Here is an 18,122-nt window from a genome sequence, read left to right as displayed (position 1 = left end):
CAGTATTTTGTGTTTCAAATTTTTTTTTAAATTATATTTTAGGTTTTAGGGTACATGTGCACAATGTGCAGGTTGGTTACATATGTATCCATATGCCGTGTTTGTTTGCTGCACACATTAACTCGTCATTTAGCATTAGGTATATCTCCTAATGCTGTCCCTCCCCCATCCCCCCAACCCATAACAGTCCCCAGAGTGTGATGTTCCCCTTCCTGTGTCCATGAGTTCTCATTGTTCAATTCCCACCTATGAGTGAGAACATGCGGTGTTTGGTTTTTTGTCCTTCTGATAGTTTACTGAGAATGATGTTTTCCAGTTTCATCCATGTCCCTACAAAGGACATGAACTCGTCATTTTTTATGGCTGCATAGTATTCCATGGTGTATATGTGCCACATTTTCTTAATCCAGTCTATCGTTGTTGGACACTTGGGTTGGTTCCAAGTCTTTGCTATTGTGAATAGTGCCAAAATAAACATACGTGTGCATGTGTCTTTATAGCAGCATGATCTATAGTCTTTGGGTATATACCCAGTAATGGGATGGCTGAGTCAAATGGTATTTCTAGTTCTAGATCCCTGAGGAATCGCCACACTGACTTCCACAATGGTTGAACTAGTTTACAGTCCCACCAACAGTGTAAAAGTGTTCCTATTTCTCCACATCCTCTCCAGCACCTGTTGATTCCTGACTTTTTAATGATGGCCATTCTAACTGGTGTGAGATGGTATCTCATTGTGGTTTTGATTTGCATTTCTCTGATGGCCAGTGATGATGAGCATTTTTTCATGTGTCTTTTGGCTGCATAAATGTCTTCTTTTGAGAAGTGTCTATTCATGTCCTTCACCCACTTTTTGATGGGGTTGTTTTTTTCTTGTAAATTTGTTTGAGTTCATTGTAGATTCTGGATATTAGCCCTTTGTCAGATGAGTAGGTTGCAAAAATTTTCTCCCATTCTGTAGGTTGCCTGTTCATTCTGACGGTAGTTTCTTTTGCTGTGCAGAAGCTCGTTAGTTTAATTAGATACCATTTGTCAATTTTGGCTTTTATTGCCATTGCTTTTGCTGTTTTAGACATGAAGTCCTTGCCCACGCCTATGTCCTGAATGGTATTGCCTAGGTTTTCTTCTAGGGTTTTTATGGTTTTAGCTCTAACATGTAAGTCTTTAATCTATCTTGAATTAATTTTTGTATAAGGTGAAAGGAAGGCATCCAGTAGCCAGTTTTCCCAGCACCATTTATTAAATAAGGAATCCTTTCCCCATTGCTTGTTTTTGTCAGGTTTGTCAAAGATCAGATAGTTGTAGATATACGGCATTATTTCTGAGGGCTCTGTTCTGTTCCATTGATCTATGTCTCTGTTGTGGTACCAGTACCATGCTGTTTTGGTTACTGTAGCCTTGTAGTATAGTTTGAAGTCAGGTAGCGTGATGCCTCCAGCTTTGTTCCTTTGGCTTAGGATTGACTTGGCGATGCGGGCTCTTTTTTGGTGCCATATGAACTTTAAAGTAGTTTTTTCAAATTCTTTGAAGAAAGTCATTGGTAGCTTGATGGGGATGGAGTTGAATCTATAAATTACCTTGGGCAGTATGGCCATTTTCACGATATTGATTCTTCCAACCCATGAGCATGGAATGTTCTTCCATTTGTTTGTATCCTCTTTTATTTCATTGAGCAGTGGTTTGTAGTTCTCCTTGAAGAGGTCCTTCACATCCCTTGTAAGTTGGATTCCTAGGTATTTTATTCTCTTTGAAGCAATTGTGAATGGGAGTTCACTCATGATTTGGCTCTCTGTCTGTGATTGGTGTACAAGAATGCTTGTGATTTTTGTACATTGATTTTGTATCCTGAGACTTTGCTGAAGTTGCTAATCAGCTTAAGGAGGTTTTGGGCTGAGACGATGGGGTTTTCTAGATATACAATCATGTCATCTGCAAACAGGGACAATTTGACTTCCTCTATTCCTAATTGAATACCCTTTATTTCCTTCTCCTGCCTGATTGCCCTGGCCAGAACTTCCAGTACTATGTTGAATAGGAGTGGTGAGAGAGGGCATCCCTGTCTTGTGCCAGTTTTCAAAGGGAATGCTTCCAGTTTTTGCCCATTCAGTATGGTATTGGCTGTGGGTTTGTCATAGATAGCTCTTATTATTTTGAGATACGTCCCATCAATACCTAATTTATTGAGAGTTTTTAGCATGAAGGGTTGCTGAATTTTGTCAAAGGCCTTTTCTGCATCTATTGAGATAATCATGTGGTTTTTGTCTTTGGTTCTGTTTATATGCTGGATTACATTTATTGATTTGTGTATGTTAAACCAGCCTTGCATGCCAAGGATGAAGCCCACTTCATCATGGTGGATAAGCTTTTTGATGTGCTGCTGGATTCGGTTTGCCAGTATTTTATTGAGGATTTTTGCATCAATGTTCATCAAGGATATTGGTCTGAAATTCTCTTTTTTGGTTATGTCTCTGCCAGGCTTTGGTATCAGGATGATGCTGGCCTCATAAAATGTGTTAGGGAGGATTCCCTCTTTTTGTATTGATTGGAATAGTTTCAGAAGGAATGGTACCAGTTCCTCCTTGTACCTCTGGTAGAATTCGGCTGTGAATCCATCAGGTCCTGGACTCTTTTTAGTTGGTAAGCTATTGATTATTGCCACAATTTCAGAGCCTGTTATTGGTCTATTCAGAGATTCAACTTCTTCCTGGTTTAGTCTTTGGAGGGTGTATTTGTCGAGGAATTTATCCATTTCTTCTGTATTTTCTAGTTTATTTGCGTAGAGGTGTTTGTAGTATTCTCTGATGGTAGATTGTATTTCTGTGGGATCGGTGGTGATATCCCCTTTTTCATTTTTTATTGCATCTATTTGATTCTTCTCTCTTTCCTTCTTTGTCTTGCTAGCGGTCTATCAATTTTGTTGATCTTTTCAAAAAACCAGCTCCTGGATTCATTAATTTTTTGAAGGGTTTTTTGTGTCTCTATTTCCTTCAGTTCTGCTCTGATTTTAGTTATTTCTAGCCTTCTGCTAGCTTTTGAATGTGTTTGCTCTTGCTTTTCTAGTTCTTTTAATTGTGAGGTTAGGGTGTCAATTTTGGATCTTTCCTGCTTTCTCTTCTGGGCATTTAGTGCTATAAATTTCCCTCTACACACTGCTTTGAATGTGTCCCAGAGATTCTGGTATGTTGTGTCTTTGTTCTCATTGGTTTCAAAGAACATCTTTATTTCTGCCTTCATTTCATTATGTACCCAGTAGTCATTCAGGAGCAGGTTGTTGAGTTTCCATGTAGTTGAGCAGTTTTGAGTGAGTTTCTTAATCCTGAGTTCTAGTTTCATTGCACTGTGGTCTGAGAGACAGTTTGTTATAGTTTCTGTTCTTTTACATTTGCTGAGGAGAGCTTTACTTCCAACTATGTGGTCAATTTTGGAATAGGTGTGGTATGGTGCTGAAAATAATGTATATTCTGTTGATTTGGGGTGGAGAGTTCTGTAGATGTCTATTAGGTCCACTTTGTGCAGAGCTGAGTTCAATTCCTGGATATCCTTGTTAACTCTCTGTCTCGTTGATCTGTCTAATGTTGACAGTGGAGTGTTAAAATCTCCCATTATTATTGTGTGGGAGTTTAAGTCCCTTTGTAGGTCACCCAGGAGTTGCTTTATGAATCTGGGTGCTCCTGTGTTGGGTGCATATATATTTAGGATAGTTAGCCCTTCTTGTTGAATTGATCCCTTTACCATTATGTAATGGCCTTCTTTGTCTCTTTTGATCTTTAGTGGTTTAAAGTCTATTTTATCAGAGACTAGGATTGCAACCCCTGTCTTTTTTTTGTTTTCCATTTGCTTGATAGATCTTCCTCCATCCCTTTATTTTGAGTGTATGTGTGTCTCTGCATGTGAGATGGGTTTCCTGAATACAGCACACTGATGGGTCTTGACTCCTTATCCAGTTTGCCAGTCTGTATCTTTTAATTGGAGCATTTAGCCCATTTACATTTAAAGTTAATATTGTTATGTGTGAATTTGATTCTGTCATTATGATGTTAGTTGGTTATTTTGCTCGTTAGTTGATGCAGTTTCTTCCTAGCCTCGACGGTCTTTACAATTTGGCATGTTTTTGCAGTGGCTGGTACCGGTTGTTTCTTTCCATGTTTAGTGCTTCCTTCAGGAGCTCTTTTAGGGCAGGCCTGGTGGCGACAAAATCACTCAGCATTTGCTCATCTGTAAAGTATTTTATTTCTCCTTCACTTATGAAACTTAATTTGGCTGGGTATGAAATTCTGGGTTGAAAATTATTTTCTTTAAGAATGTTGAATATTGGCCCCCACTCTCTTCTGGCTTGTAGAGTTTCTGCCCAGAGATCAGCTGTTAGTCTGATGGGCTTCCCTTTGTGGGTAACCCGACCTTTCTCTCTGGCTGCCCTTAACATTTTTTCCTTCATTTCAACTTTGGTGAATCTGACAATTATGTGTCTTGGAGTCGCTCTTCTCGAGAAGTATCTTTGTGGCGTTCTCTGTATTTCCTGAATCTGAATGTTGGCCTGCCTTGCTAGATTGGAGAAGTTCTCCTGGATAATATCTTGCAGAGTGTTTTCCAACTTGGTTCCATTCTCCTCATCATTTTCAGGTATACACCAATCAGACGTAGGTTTGGTCTTTTCACATAGTCCCAAATTTCTTAGAAGCTTTGTTCATTTCTTTCTCTTCTTTTTTCTGTAAACTTCCCTTCTCACTTCATTTCATTCATTTCATCTTCCATCACCCATACCCTTTCTTCCAGTTGATTGCATCAGCTCCTGAGGCTTCTCCAATCTTCACGTAGTTCTTGAAACTTGGCTTTCAGCTCCATCAGCTCCTTTAAGCCCTTCTCTCCATTGGTTATTCTAGTTATCCATTCGTCTAATTTTTTTTCAAAGTTTTTAACTTCTTTGCTATTGTTTGGAATTTCCTCCCGTAGCTCGGAATAGTTTGATTGTCTGAAGCCTTCTTCTCTCAACTTGTCAAAGTCATTCTCCGTCCAGCTTTGTTCCATTGCTGTTGAGGAACTGTGTTCCTTTGGAGGAGGAGAGGTGTTCTGCTTTTTAGAGTTTCCAGTTTTTCTGTTCTGTTTTTTCCCCATCTTTGTGGTTTTATCTACTCCTGGTCTTTGATGATGTACAGATGGGTTTTTGGTGTGGATGTCCTTTCTGTTTGTTAGTTTTCCTTCTATCAGACAGGACCCTCAGCTGCAGGTCTGTTGGAGTTTGCTAGAGGTCCACTCCAGACCCTGTTTGGCTGGGTGTCAGCAGCGGTGGCTGCAGAACAGCGGATTTTCGTGAGACCACAAATTCAGCTGTCTGATAGTTCCTCTGGAAGTTTTGTCTCAGAGGAGTACCTGGCCGAGTGAGGTGTCAGTCTGTCCCTACTGGGAGGTGCCTCCCAGTTAGGCTGCTAGGGGGTCAGGGACCCACTTAAGAGGCAGTCTGTCCGTTCTCAGATCTCCAGCCGCGTGCTGGGAGAACCACTACTCTCTTCAAAGCTGTCAGACAGGGACATTTAAGTCTGCAGAGGTTCCTGCTGAATTTTTGTTTGTCTGTGCCCTGCCCCCAGAGGTGGAGCCTACACAGGCAGGCAGGCCTCCTTGAGCTGTGGTGGGCTCCACCCAGTTCGAGCTTCCTGGCTGCTTTGTTTACCTAAGCAAGCCTGGGCAATGGCGGGCGCCCCTCCTGCAGCCTCGCTGCCGCCTTGCAGTTTGATCTCAGACTGCTGTGCTAGCGATCAGCGAGATTCCATGGGCATAGGACCCTCCAAGCCAGATGCGGGACACAGTCTCCTGGTGTGCCGTTTTCCAAGCCCGTTGGAAAAGTGCAGTATTAGGGTGGGACTGACCCGATTTTCCAGGTGCCGTCTGTTACCCCTTTCTTTGACTAGGAAAGGGAACTCCTTGACCCCTTGTGCTTCCCGAGTGAGGCAATGCCTCGCCCTGCTTTGGCTCACGCACAGTGCGCTGCACCGACTGTCCTGCACCCACTGTTTGGCACTCCCTAGTGAGATGAACCCAGTACCTCAAAAGGAAATGCAGAAATCACCCGTCTTCTGTGCTGCTCACACTGGGAGCTGTAGACCAGAGCTGTTCCTATTCGGCCATCTTGGCTCCACCCCCCCGAATATATATCATTTTAATATATGTGCAGTTGGCCAGGTGCAGTAGCTCACGCCTGTAGTCCCAGCACTTTGGGAGGTCAAGGTGGATGGATCACTTGAAGTCAGGAGTTTGAGACCAGCCTCACCAACATAGTGAACCCCCATCTCTACTAAAAATACAAAATTAGCCGGGCGTGGTAGCACATACCTGTAATCCCAGCTACTTGGGAGGCTGAGGCAGGAGAATTGCTTCAACCCGGGAGGTGGAGTTTGCAGTGAGCCAAGATTGCGCCATTGCACTCCAGCCTGGGCAACAAGAGTGAAACTTCATCTCAAAAAAAAAAAATGTGCAATTGGTGTCTACATGCAATTTTGTTACGTTTTAAAACTTTTAAATAATTGGAGAACTTTTTGAATTCTCCAAATTTGCAAATATTGCCTAACATATAGTTCATTCATTCATTTATTCATTCATTTATTTGAGATGGAGTCTCACTCTGTCGCCCAGGCTGGAGTCCAGTTGCACAATCTTGGCTTACAGAAACTGCTGCCTCCTGGGCTCAAGTGATTCTCTTGCCTCAGCCTCCTGGGTAGCTGGGACTATAGGTGTGTGCCTCTATGCCTAATTCTTTTGTATTTTTGTAGAGATGGGGTTTTGCCGTGTTGGCCAGGCTGCTCTCGAACTCCTGACTTTGAATGATCTCCCCACCTTGGCCTCCCAAAGTGCTGGGATTACAGGTGTGAGCCACCATGCCCGGTCAACTTTCTTCCATAAAATAATAATGTATTTGAGACAATAAAGAGTAAACAAAGATGGGTTGAGGTTCTGATATCAAGAGGTGGACTAGACTCACCAGCACAGTGCCTGGTTCTTGAATACCACCTTTGAAACTCATATTCAGATGTGTCCCTCAGTAAAATGAAATTTACTACCTGTTTTTTTGGAGGTTGATTATAAGTTGTTTAAACCCAAGGTTTCCAAAGTGGATATATAGCAGCTATTACTTTTGACCACAGAAAGAGAATCTTAAAATGTCTTTGCATACGTATTTTTTAATCTAGATAGTTACAAGAAAACGAGATATTTTCTGATATTTAATAAGTGAATTTTTACTAATGCCCACACTTTGACCTTAAATATGACTTACACATCTTCCTTTTTAAAATAGATGTGTTCTTAGAATGTTAATCTTTTTTAAACAAAAAATGGTTTCATAATGAGCTATCCAAGAGATATTTTCAAAAACTTCAAAGGACCCATAATCTACTCTTCCGAGTAAAGGTGTCATTTTATCAATGAATGAGGAAGTAACTGTTGAGTAAAACCAGCTTATCTATGGCCTTCCCTTGTTGTCTCCCTTATTGGCATCATGATAGGTGAACAGAAGGTGGTTCAGTTTCTCCAGATTACCATAGAAGACAGCTCTGTGGATCCTCCTCAGATGAGATGATTTAATGTGGTACTGGGGAAATGAGAAGCCTTTCAAACACAAGTGCTCCCTGAGGGTGGGCCACCATTCTGGCTCGTAGTCTTCCATAATCGTCGGCTGCAAACTGTAGCCTGGGAACGCTCCAGCCGTATTTCAGCTCGCCTTCAGGGATCGCCGCCTCCGAAACAAGCCGTGCAGTCTGCCTAAGGACCTTCGGACCTTCGCACAGACTCTCAGCGCCTCCCGCCTCTCAGCAGAAACGCCCAACAGAACCATTAGGACCAGCGAGCACGCGCACCTTAGTTGGCCCCGCCTTGCAGGCCTGAGGTGGAGAAACCGCCCTAGCAGCTCTCTCATGGCACCCAGTGCAGGCGGCCGTTGCTGCTCAGGTGCTGCGGGCTGGCGGGGCTCCCTGGTGCGCGACACACACCCTGTCCCAGGGCCTGTTTGACTGTCGCCCGCACGCTCTTCTCTTCCACAAGCTCCTGATGCTCAGAGCCCCCCCACGCGGGGCCCTCTGCAGCCCAGGGATGGGGCTGAGTGGTGCTTCTCCACCTGGTGCCGCCGCTGGGCCCACAGCCCGACTTTGCCACTACGTCGCCCCCAGGCTCCGCGCTGATGGGCGTGAGGCAGGAGGACCGGATCTGGGGTTGCCACCGCTGCAGCCAGTGCACCACTTGCAGTGGCAGCTGCAGCTCGGGCTCCGGCAGGGGCTGGCGGGGCTCCCCTGGGATGGCCCCCTGGGCCCTGAGTGCGCCGCCCATCCGGCCAGAGGGTGCGCGCCTCCTGCACTCCGGGGCTGAAGCCCATGCCTGGCGCTCCTGCCGCAGGCTGCCTGACTTGCCGGGGTCCGTGCAGCTGGAGGCGCCCACCTGGTCGGGGATTCCCAATCCTTGGCGACCCCTGCTCCATGTGCTGGTGGCGGCTGCAACTGCAGCGCCCATGGGCTGACGTGGCTTCCCGGAGCTGCGGCCAGCGACGCCCAAGGGCCCCACAGGCTGCGCTGCCCTTGCCAGCTGCTGCTGACCCATGCCCAGAGCGCAGAACCTGGCGGCTGGCACTCTGCAGCCACGGGGATGAGGCTGAGCACCGGTTCTCGGCCTCGTGGCTCCGCTGGGGCCACAACCTGACTTCACTTACCCGTCGCCCAAGTTGTGTGATGGGCACGTGTAAGGAGGGGCAATCGGGGTTCCCAAGGCTGCTGCCTGCATGCCACTCCGTGGCCACTAGGATAGGGCTAAGGAGCCACCAGGGGATAAGCATGTCGTGGCCATCAGGATGGGGCTGAGAATCTATCTATATCCTGATGCACCTGCTCAGCCAACTTCCCGATAGCCACTACTGCAGCGTCCTGTCAGAGAGTCCTTGCTGTTGGGGCGGGGATGGGGAGGGCATGGAGAATCAGGGATGGTCTGGCCATTGCTGCTGGTGTCTGACGTGCAGGTGGCAGCTGCACCTAGGGCACGGGCTGGTAGGTCTTCTCTTTTGGATGGTTTCCAGGTGGCCCATTGCACCGTGACCAAGCCAGAGGGTCCACTCCACCTTAGCCCACACTAGGAGTCCAGGGGCTACAGGCATGGGTACTGTGTGGCCAACCAGAAGGGGCTCAGCAGCCAGTTCAGCTTTCCTGCCTTTGCAGGGCCTGGTTGACAGTGGTGGTAGTGTCTGGCACCAGAGTCAGTGGTTAGGGTCCTGGTTGGGGAAAGGGGTGGGCAGATGGGGGTTGCCTGGCCACTGCAGCCCAAGGGAGACATGCAGGTGGCAGCCACACTATAGGTGCAAGAGTGGGCTAGCAGAGCTCCCTTGGGATGGTCTCTGGGTCGCTGAGTGTACTGTCAACCTGGCTTAAAAATGCACTCCTACTCGACCCTTGCCTGGAGCATGGACCTTGGCACTGGGCACTCTGCAGCCACACGCATGGGGCTGAGGGGTGGTTTCCTGGGGTGGAGACACAGACCCGCCGACTGCCTGACTTCATGCCATGTGAATAATTGCAACCATGTGAATAATTTCATTAAATGTAAATTAAGCACATATATTAAAAGAACAAAGCTGGAGGCATCACACTACCAGACTTCAAACTATACTACAAGGTTACAGTAACCAAAACAGCATGGTACTGGTACCAAAACAGACATATAGATCAATGGAACAGAACAGAGGCCTCAGAAGTAACACTACACACCTACAATCATCTGATCTTTGATAAACCTGACACAAGCAATGGGAAAAGGATTTCCTATTTAATAAATGGTGTTTGGAAAACTGGCTAGCCATATGCAGAAAAATGAAACTGAACCCCTTCCATGTGCTGGAACACCTTATACAAAAATTATCTCAAGATAGATTAAAGACTTAAATGTAAGACCTAAAAACCATAAAAATCCTAGAAGAAAACCTAGGCAATACAATTCAGGACATAGGCACGGGCAAAGACTTCATGTCTAAAACACCGGAAGCAATGGCAACAAAAGCCAAAATTGACAAATGGGACCTAATTAAACTAAAGAGCTTCTGCACAGCAAAAGAAACTATCACCAAAGTGAACAGGCAACCTACAGAATGAGAGAAAATTTTTAAAATCTATCCATCTGACAAAGGGCTAATATCCAGAATCTACAAAGAACTTAAACAAATTTACAAGAAAAAAACAACCCCATCAAAAAGTGGGCAAAGGATATGAACAGACATTTCTCAAAAGAAGACATTTAAAAAGAATTTTTTTTATTTAACATTTTCTAAAAATACAAACAGATGCATATCAAACATATTAGGAAGGTTGCACATGGGAAGACAGGGAATAGAAATGGGGGGTGGGAATGAAAGAAAAATGAGAGAGGGACTTTATATGGATCAATGATAATAACTCAATCCTCTATGTCTTTGACAAGAAGGAGAAGGAAGAGAAAGAAAGTGGGATAAAGGATCAGAAAGGGAGGAAAATAGAAAAAATTGGAGTATGACTCCAGGGTAGACCTGTTTTGTTGTTGCTGGGTTGGTTGGTTGGTTTGTTGTATTTTTCGTATGTTTCGCCATGTTGGCCAGGCTGGTCTTGAACCCCTAGCCTCAAGTGATCAACCCGACTCGGCCTCCCAGAGTGCTGGCATTACAGGCATGAGCCACCACGTCCAGCCCCCACACTGCATCTGGCCTCCCTGGTAGACCTCCCAGAGGGGGCAGCTGGGCAGAGGCACTCCCACATCCCAGACGGGGCGGCCGGGCAGAGGCGCTCCTCACTTCCTAGACGGGGCGGCCGGGCAGAGGCACTCCCCACATCCCAGAAGATGGGCGGCCAGGCAGAGACGCTCTCCACCTCCCAGACAGGGCGGCGGCCGGGCAGAGGTTGCAATCCTAGCACCCTGGGAGGCCAAGGCAGGCGGCTGGGAGGCGGAGGCTACAGCAAGCCGAGACCACACCACCGCACTCCAGCCTGGGCAACACCGAGCACCGAGTGAGCGAGACTCCGTCTGCAATCCCAGCACCTCGGTAGGCCGAGGCAGGCAGATCACTCGAGGTCGGGAGTTGGAGACCAGCCTGGCCAACATGGCGAAACCCCACCTCCACCAAAAATACAAAAACCAGCCAGGTGTGGTGGCACGCGGCCGCAATCCCAGCCACCCGGCAGGCCGAGGCAGGAGAATCACGGGGGCCCAAGGGCAAGCCGAGACCATGCCGCTACACTGCAGCCTGGGCAACAGAGGGAGACCATTCCAAAGAAAGAAAGACAGAGAGAGAGAGAGGGAGAGAGAGGAAGGGAAGGAAAGGAAAGGAAGAAGGAAGGAAGGAAGGAGAAAGAAAAGAAAGAAAAAGGAAGGAAGGAAAGGAAAGAGAAAAGAAAGAAAAAAGGAAGGGAGGAAGGAAGGCAAAAAGACATTTATGCAGCTAATAAACATGAAAAAATGCTCATCATCACTGGTCATTAGAGAAATGCAAAAAAAATTAGAATGGTGATCATTAAAAAGTCAGGAAACAACAGATGCTGGAGAGGATGTGGAGAAATAGGAATGCTTTTACACTGTTGATGGGAGTGCCAATTAGTTCAACCACTGTGGAAGACAGTGTGGCTATTCCTCAAGGATCTAGAACTAGAAATACCATTTGACCCAGCAATCCCATTACAAGGTATATACCCAAAGGATTATAAATCATTCTACTATGAAAACACATGCACACGTATGTTTATTGTGGCACTATTCACAATAGCAAAGACTTGGAACCAATCAAAATGTTCATCAATGATAGACTGGATAAAGAAAATCTGGCACATATACACCATGAAATACTATGTGGCCATAAAAAAGGATGAGTTTATGTCCTTTGCAGGAACATGAATAAAGCTGGAAACCATCATTCTTAGCAAACTAACACAAGGTGCTGGGATTGCAGGCATGAGCCACCACGCCCAGCCCTATAAACACATTTATAAAACAATTATGTTTGGAATTAAGTAAATGTATGCCCAAAGGTACAAAGATTTCAATTTTGGTCCAAATCTCTGATGGGTCAGCCTTAACGTTTGAAAAGCACACTGTATACATCCATGCCTACTAATAATTAAAATCTCTTCTCAACAGGATATTGACTAGTGTACTAAAGAGGCAAGGCAAATATTGTTTAGGTAGGCATGAATTACAACTAATTGCTGGTGCCCTAAAAAGGAAAACAAAATCCAAATTTGGTAATGGAAAAAGGAATTCTTTCCCCTATCAAAAACCAATAAACAAATCATACTAAATTATGGATTTAGGTAAAGCCCAAAATTTTAATCTCTACGTTATGGAAAAATGTTAGTTTTTCTTTATGTATCTTTCAAAGTTTGCAATGAAAACTGAACCAAGTTCTATACTTGTAAAGAAGTTTTACCATTGCCTTCATTTTCTATAAAATCAACTTTTAATTTTATTTTACTTTTTTGAGATAGAATCTCACTCTGTTGCACAGGCTGGAGTGCAGTGGTGCGATCTTGGCTTACTGCAACCTCTACCTCCCCGGCTCAAGCAATTCTCCTGCCTTAGCCTACTAAGTAGCTGGGATTATAGGCACCTGCCGCCATGCCTGGCTAATTTTTGGTATTTTCTGTAGAGACAGCGTTTCTCCATGTTGGCCAGGCTGGTTTTGAGCTCCTGAACTCAACTGATCTGCCCGCTTTGGCCTCCCAAAGTGCTGGATTACAGGCGTGAGCCACCGCACCTAGCCCAAGTTTTTATTTTTAAAAACCAAGTAAACACATCAAAAACAAAACTACTACTTACATCGTAAGTTATTGAGTCTGCTTCACTGGCCACTGTAAGGCCTGCTAGTTCTCCAAGTCCCAGTTCACTTTCAAGGGCTTCATCTGCTCCCATGATGAATGACTTTCCAGAAGAAGGAGGAAATGTCAATGCTTCCACTGAAGAGGGAAGACAAAGGAAACATTAAAAAATCTCTAAGGAGCCAATATTTAGTCTCATTTGCTTGCATCAAATTTCTTGTAAGTGCACATATACACTTAATTGTTTTTAAATGCTTTTAAACACAATAAAATTTAGTGAGCAGAAAATCCTAAATAATTTATTGCTTTTTCCTTAACTACAGGTAAAGGCATCAACTAATTACAAAAGTAAAACATGAAACAAATCTAAGAATCCACTTTCTTTTTCACTATATAGAAAAATAATGACTTTAGGAAAGTAAGTTTTCCTCATTTGATATTTCATGTTAATTACCTAAACAATTTCTATTAATTACTAAATATATGTAACAAGTGCTGGTCTCATTCAAAATATAATTCATTAATTTTATAACCTAGAAGAATATAGAAAATTTCAAATGAAAATGGGTCAAACTCTAAAATGTGCCTATTTATGTGACAAAATCAATATGTAGTGTTACAAGTCAGGATTACCTCTGTCGGGCAGGAGAGGGGTAGTGATCAAAGAAAGGAAGCAACAACAGGACTTCCAGGGCCCTGGTAATGTTCTACTTGTTAACCTAAGGGGAGGTGACATGGGAGGGTAATAATTCTATCTTGATGACAATTCACTGAGCTGTACCCTTATGATATCAGCACTCTTCTGTAGGTATATTATAGTTCATCTAAAAAGGTTTACTTCAGATTATATATATATATATTTTTTTATGTTTTTTTTTTCTGAGACAGAGTCTCACTCTGTCACCCAGGCTGGAGTGCAGTGGTGACATCTTGGTTCACTGCAACCTCCACCTCCTGGGTTCAAGAAATTCTCCTGCCTCAGCCTCCAGAGTAGCTGGGATTACAGGTGCGTGCCACCACACCTGGCTAATTCTTGTATTTTTAGTAGAGATGGGGTTTCACTATGTTGGGTGGGCTGGTTGCGAACTCCTGACATCAAGTGATCCACCTGCTTTGGCCTCCCAAAGTGCTGGGATTACAGGCGTGAGCCACTGCACCCAGTAAAGAAAATTTTTTACTTGTTTATTTGTTTATTTGTTTTTTAGATGGAGTCATGCTCTGTGGCCCAGGCTGGAGTGCAATGGCATGATCTCAGCTTACTGCAACCTCCGCCTCCTAAGTTCAAGCAATTCTCCTGCCTCAGCCTCCCAAGTAGCTGGGATTACAGGCGCCTGCCAACATGCCTGGCTAATTTTTGTATTTTTAGTAGAGACGGGGTTTCCTCATGTTGACCAGGCTGATCTCAAATTCTGATCTCAGGTGATCCACCCACCTTGGCCTCTCAAAGTGCTGGGGATACAGGCGGGAGCCACCGCGCCCAGCGAGAAAATTTTTTAAAGTGTCCATTTGAATACTTTCATTAGCTTTGAACTGTGCTTCAAAGATGTCAGTTTTACTTTGTGAATAAACTGAAATATCCTATTTTGTAACATTTTGAACACAACAATCCAATTCCTTCAACAACCATCATAGAAAAATCAGTTAAAAGCAAAATGTCAAAATAATGATTTTATTTAATTTGGTCAATAACAAAATGTCACTCTTTATAAATGCAAATTGTTCTGACAAATGTCAGAGATGGTCTTTGAGTAGTTTCCTAGAGGTGGTTACATATGACAAACATTTGTGAGTCAATAAGATGAATTTAGTAGTTCAAACCCTAGTTGCTAAAGGGGTAAATTAATTTTCTTAAAAGAAGTCAACTGTATTGGCTAGTGCATGTACAAGACATTTTTCAGTTTTATATTCAATCATGTCTAATAATAAATACTCATTGAATAAATGAAAGAACTGGCCAGGCTCGGAGGCTCATGCCTGTAATCTTAGCGTTTTGGGATACCAAGGTGAGAGGACCCTTTGGGGCCAGGCGTCTGAGACCAGCCTGGATGACAGGGCGAGACCCCTATCTCTTAAAAAAAAATCTGATACAGGGGTCTCACTCTGTCACCCAGGCTGGAGTGCAGTGGTATGATCTCAGCTCACTGCAACATATGCCTCCCAGGTTCAGGCAAATTCTCCTGTCTCAGCCTCCCAAGTAGCTGAGATTACAGGCACCTGCCACCATGCCTGGCTCATTTTTGTATTTTTAGTTGAGATGGGGTTTTGCCACGTTGGCCAGGCTGGTCTCAAACTCCTGACCTCAAGCGATCCGCCCGCCTTGGCCTCCCAAAGTGTTGGAATTACAGGCGTGAGCCATCATGCCCGGCCTCTACAAAACTGTTTTTAACAATTAACCAAGCACGGTGGTGCATGCCTCTAGTCCTAGCTCCCTAGAAGGCTTCAGGCAGGAGGATCTCTTGAGCCCAGGAGTCTGAGGCTACAGTGAGCTATGACTGCACCACTGCACTCCAACCTAGGCAACAGAGAAAGACCGTGTCTTTAAAAAAATTTAAAAATAGTTACTTGCTTTTAAAAACAGTAGTGACAAACTCTTAGAATCCTCAAAGAACAAAATAGAGCATAAATTAAGACATTATCAAACCACCATACAATACAGTATCAAAAATAAACATAGGTTTTACCCAAAATACCATATATCATCCGAGAAGTTCAAACAACTCTAAACATTTTCTAATGAAGAATGGTTGTTTAAGTTAGAACAGCAATTTTCAGGTCAAAAATATCAGTTGAATGACTCATGTGAGACTATGACGGTAGGTCCTCAGCCAAGTGTTTTTTGTTTGATTTGTTCTCATTTCTAACATTTCCAGATAACTTTGTTCAGGTGTAAAAGACTAAGATTCCTAGGATAGACCATATACATTATATAAGCTAATTCTAACTACTGCTCTACAAATGGCCAAGTAAAACCTGAAAACAAAGAAGGTAACAACTCCTTCCTTACATACCAGTGGACAGCCAGGACACTCCAGGACTGAAGAGGGAGAGCAATAATAAGCATCACTGTTACCTGATTGTTCCTAAGGAGCCTTAGAACTTAAGACTATAGGTCACATTTCCACCTGGCAACTAAACCTTCCTAGCCCTAATCAGCTTTTACCAACAAACAAAACAAAACAAAACCCTGTGCCTTTTAAGTGTGACACTGCCTTCTGATTTTTTTTTAAGACAGAATCTCACCCTGTCACCCAGACTGGAGTGCAGTGGTGTGATGTCAGCTCACCGCAACCTCCGCCTCCTGGGTTCAAGTGATTCTCCTGCCTCAGCCTCCCAAGTAGCTGGGACTACAGGCACACGCCACCATGTGCAGCTAATTTTTGTATTTTTATTTGAGACAGGGTTTCGCCATGTTGGCCAGGCTGGTCTTGAATTTCTGGCCTCAAGTGATCTGCCTACCTCAGCCTCCCAAACTGCTGGGATTACAGGCGTGAGCAACTAAACTGCACCCGGCCCTGCCTTCTGAATTATTAAAATAAAAATAAAGTAACAAAATTATAGAGCACGCACAGCATATGAAAGTTCTTTCTGAAAGTGGACTGAAGACCAAGAAGTATCAGTTATAGACAATTAAATATACAATCTATCTCTTAAATGTTTTTTCTATTTCCAAAAAACCTGCACTGAGGGGGAAGGCTTAGGACCACTGCTGCAGATAGTAAGTTAAACAAACATTCAATGCTTGAGTTTTAAAGTTCCTATGTTTTTTATCAAGGACATCTTCTGTGGCTTATATAATGCTTTTGTACATCTGTCATTTAGTAAATAGTATATATCCTGCCTCTATTATTAGAATTCTGCATAATTCATGTATGGCCTGAGATGAAATCTGATAAACTTTTTGAATTATGAGAATAAGAGAAAAACTAACTTTTCTCCTTATCTAGAACTGATCTTGGGATAAATGCAACTGATTAGAAGACTCATACCTATAATGTCAACAGAATGCATCTCCTAGTGATCAACATACCTACTGAGGACCATGACCTCACATCTGTAATTCAAAAGACATCAAATAAATTTTACATCTAAAGTGTGATGTGTTGATTCTTTGTATGGGTAATAAATTCCAAGTATGCTATAATTGACTCTAACAAATGATTAACCATGTACTGGTCAAAAATTTCACTGAAAAAGTATTCCAATCACGAAAATCTATATACATCTAAATCAAATCAGTTTAAGTCTAAAATGTAATTTATTAAAAAATACAAGAAAAAAACATGATTATGCTGTGGCTTTTTCTCAGGCTGTGTTGATCAATAAATAATAATTTGAAGAGACAGTGCAAATATAGTATTTAAATTCAGGATTGATTTTTTTTAAATAAGTATTTTAAAATATACATTAATCATAATTGCTTTTATGTCATGCTGAATTTTCAGCTAATATAAATATTAGATTGTTTTAAGAGACGGGGTCTCACTGTGTCACCCAGGCTGGAGTGCAGTAGCTATTCACTGACTCAATCATCACACACTACAGTCTCAAACTCCTGAACTGTTGCTGGGTGCAGTGGCTCATGCCTGTAATCCCAGCACTTTGGGAAGCCGATGCAGTTGGATCACTTGAGCCCAGGAGTTTGAGATCAGCCTGAACAACACGGCAAAACCATGTCTCTACAAAAGGCATACAAAAAATTATCTGGGCATGGTGGCATGTGCCTGTAGTCCTAGCTACTCAGGAGGCTGAGGTGGAAGTATCACCTGAACCTGAGAGGTCAAGGCTGTGGTGAGCTGTAATTACGCCACTGCACTCTAACCTGAGTGACAGAGTGACAGCCCGTCTCCAAAAACAAAAAAAACCTCCTGGGCTCAAGTGATCCTCCCACCTCAGCCTCCCAAGGAACCACCAGGCTCAGCTTAAATATGTACTTTAAAATCAATTTCCACATGCAAGCATTGTACACATTTATAAATAGATAAATCAGACCTTGTGTCTAAAAGAAAGAACTGTATTTCTATACCATAAGATTACACTGCAAAAGACTAAAAATAACCTAAATATTCAAAAGGAACAGTTTCATATCAAGTCTACAATATAATATACAATCTTAAAAGTATCAATATGAAAATCATTTGTATGATTTTAAGAACACAGAATTATTATACATGATGTAGAATAATGGATATTTTTATATAGGTATATTCTATACCTGTATAAAAAGTATATACATGTGAGGCCAGCCATGCTGGCTCATGCCTGTAATCCCAGCACTTGGGGAGCCCAAGGTGGGCAGATCACTTGAGGTCAGGAATTCGAGGCCAG

At 43.3% G+C, this 18,122-nt stretch overlaps 1 protein-coding gene across 4 annotated transcripts in view; it reads left to right on the top strand.

Annotated features, from left to right (window-relative positions):
• Window positions 1-16,890, top strand: part of LOC129479346 (lymphocyte-specific protein 1-like) — a 47,302-nt gene extending 30,412 nt beyond the window's left edge. For 2 of the 4 annotated variants that reach the window (XM_055272349.2, XM_055272347.2), the window contains one exon: window positions 16,742-16,890. In XM_055272349.2, the coding sequence (XP_055128324.1) occupies window positions 16,742-16,747 (6 nt within the window). In that variant the 3' untranslated portion in view covers window positions 16,748-16,890. The other 2 variants (XM_063637018.1, XM_055272348.2) reach the window with 2 other exon arrangements.
• The last annotated feature ends 1,232 nt before the right edge of the window (window positions 16,891-18,122 follow it).

The sequence above is a fragment of the Symphalangus syndactylus genome, chromosome 3 (genome assembly GCF_028878055.3).
Source record: "Symphalangus syndactylus isolate Jambi chromosome 3, NHGRI_mSymSyn1-v2.1_pri, whole genome shotgun sequence".
Classification (NCBI taxonomy): domain Eukaryota; kingdom Metazoa; phylum Chordata; class Mammalia; order Primates; family Hylobatidae; genus Symphalangus; species Symphalangus syndactylus.
This window is presented reverse-complemented; position numbering and strand designations above follow the sequence as displayed.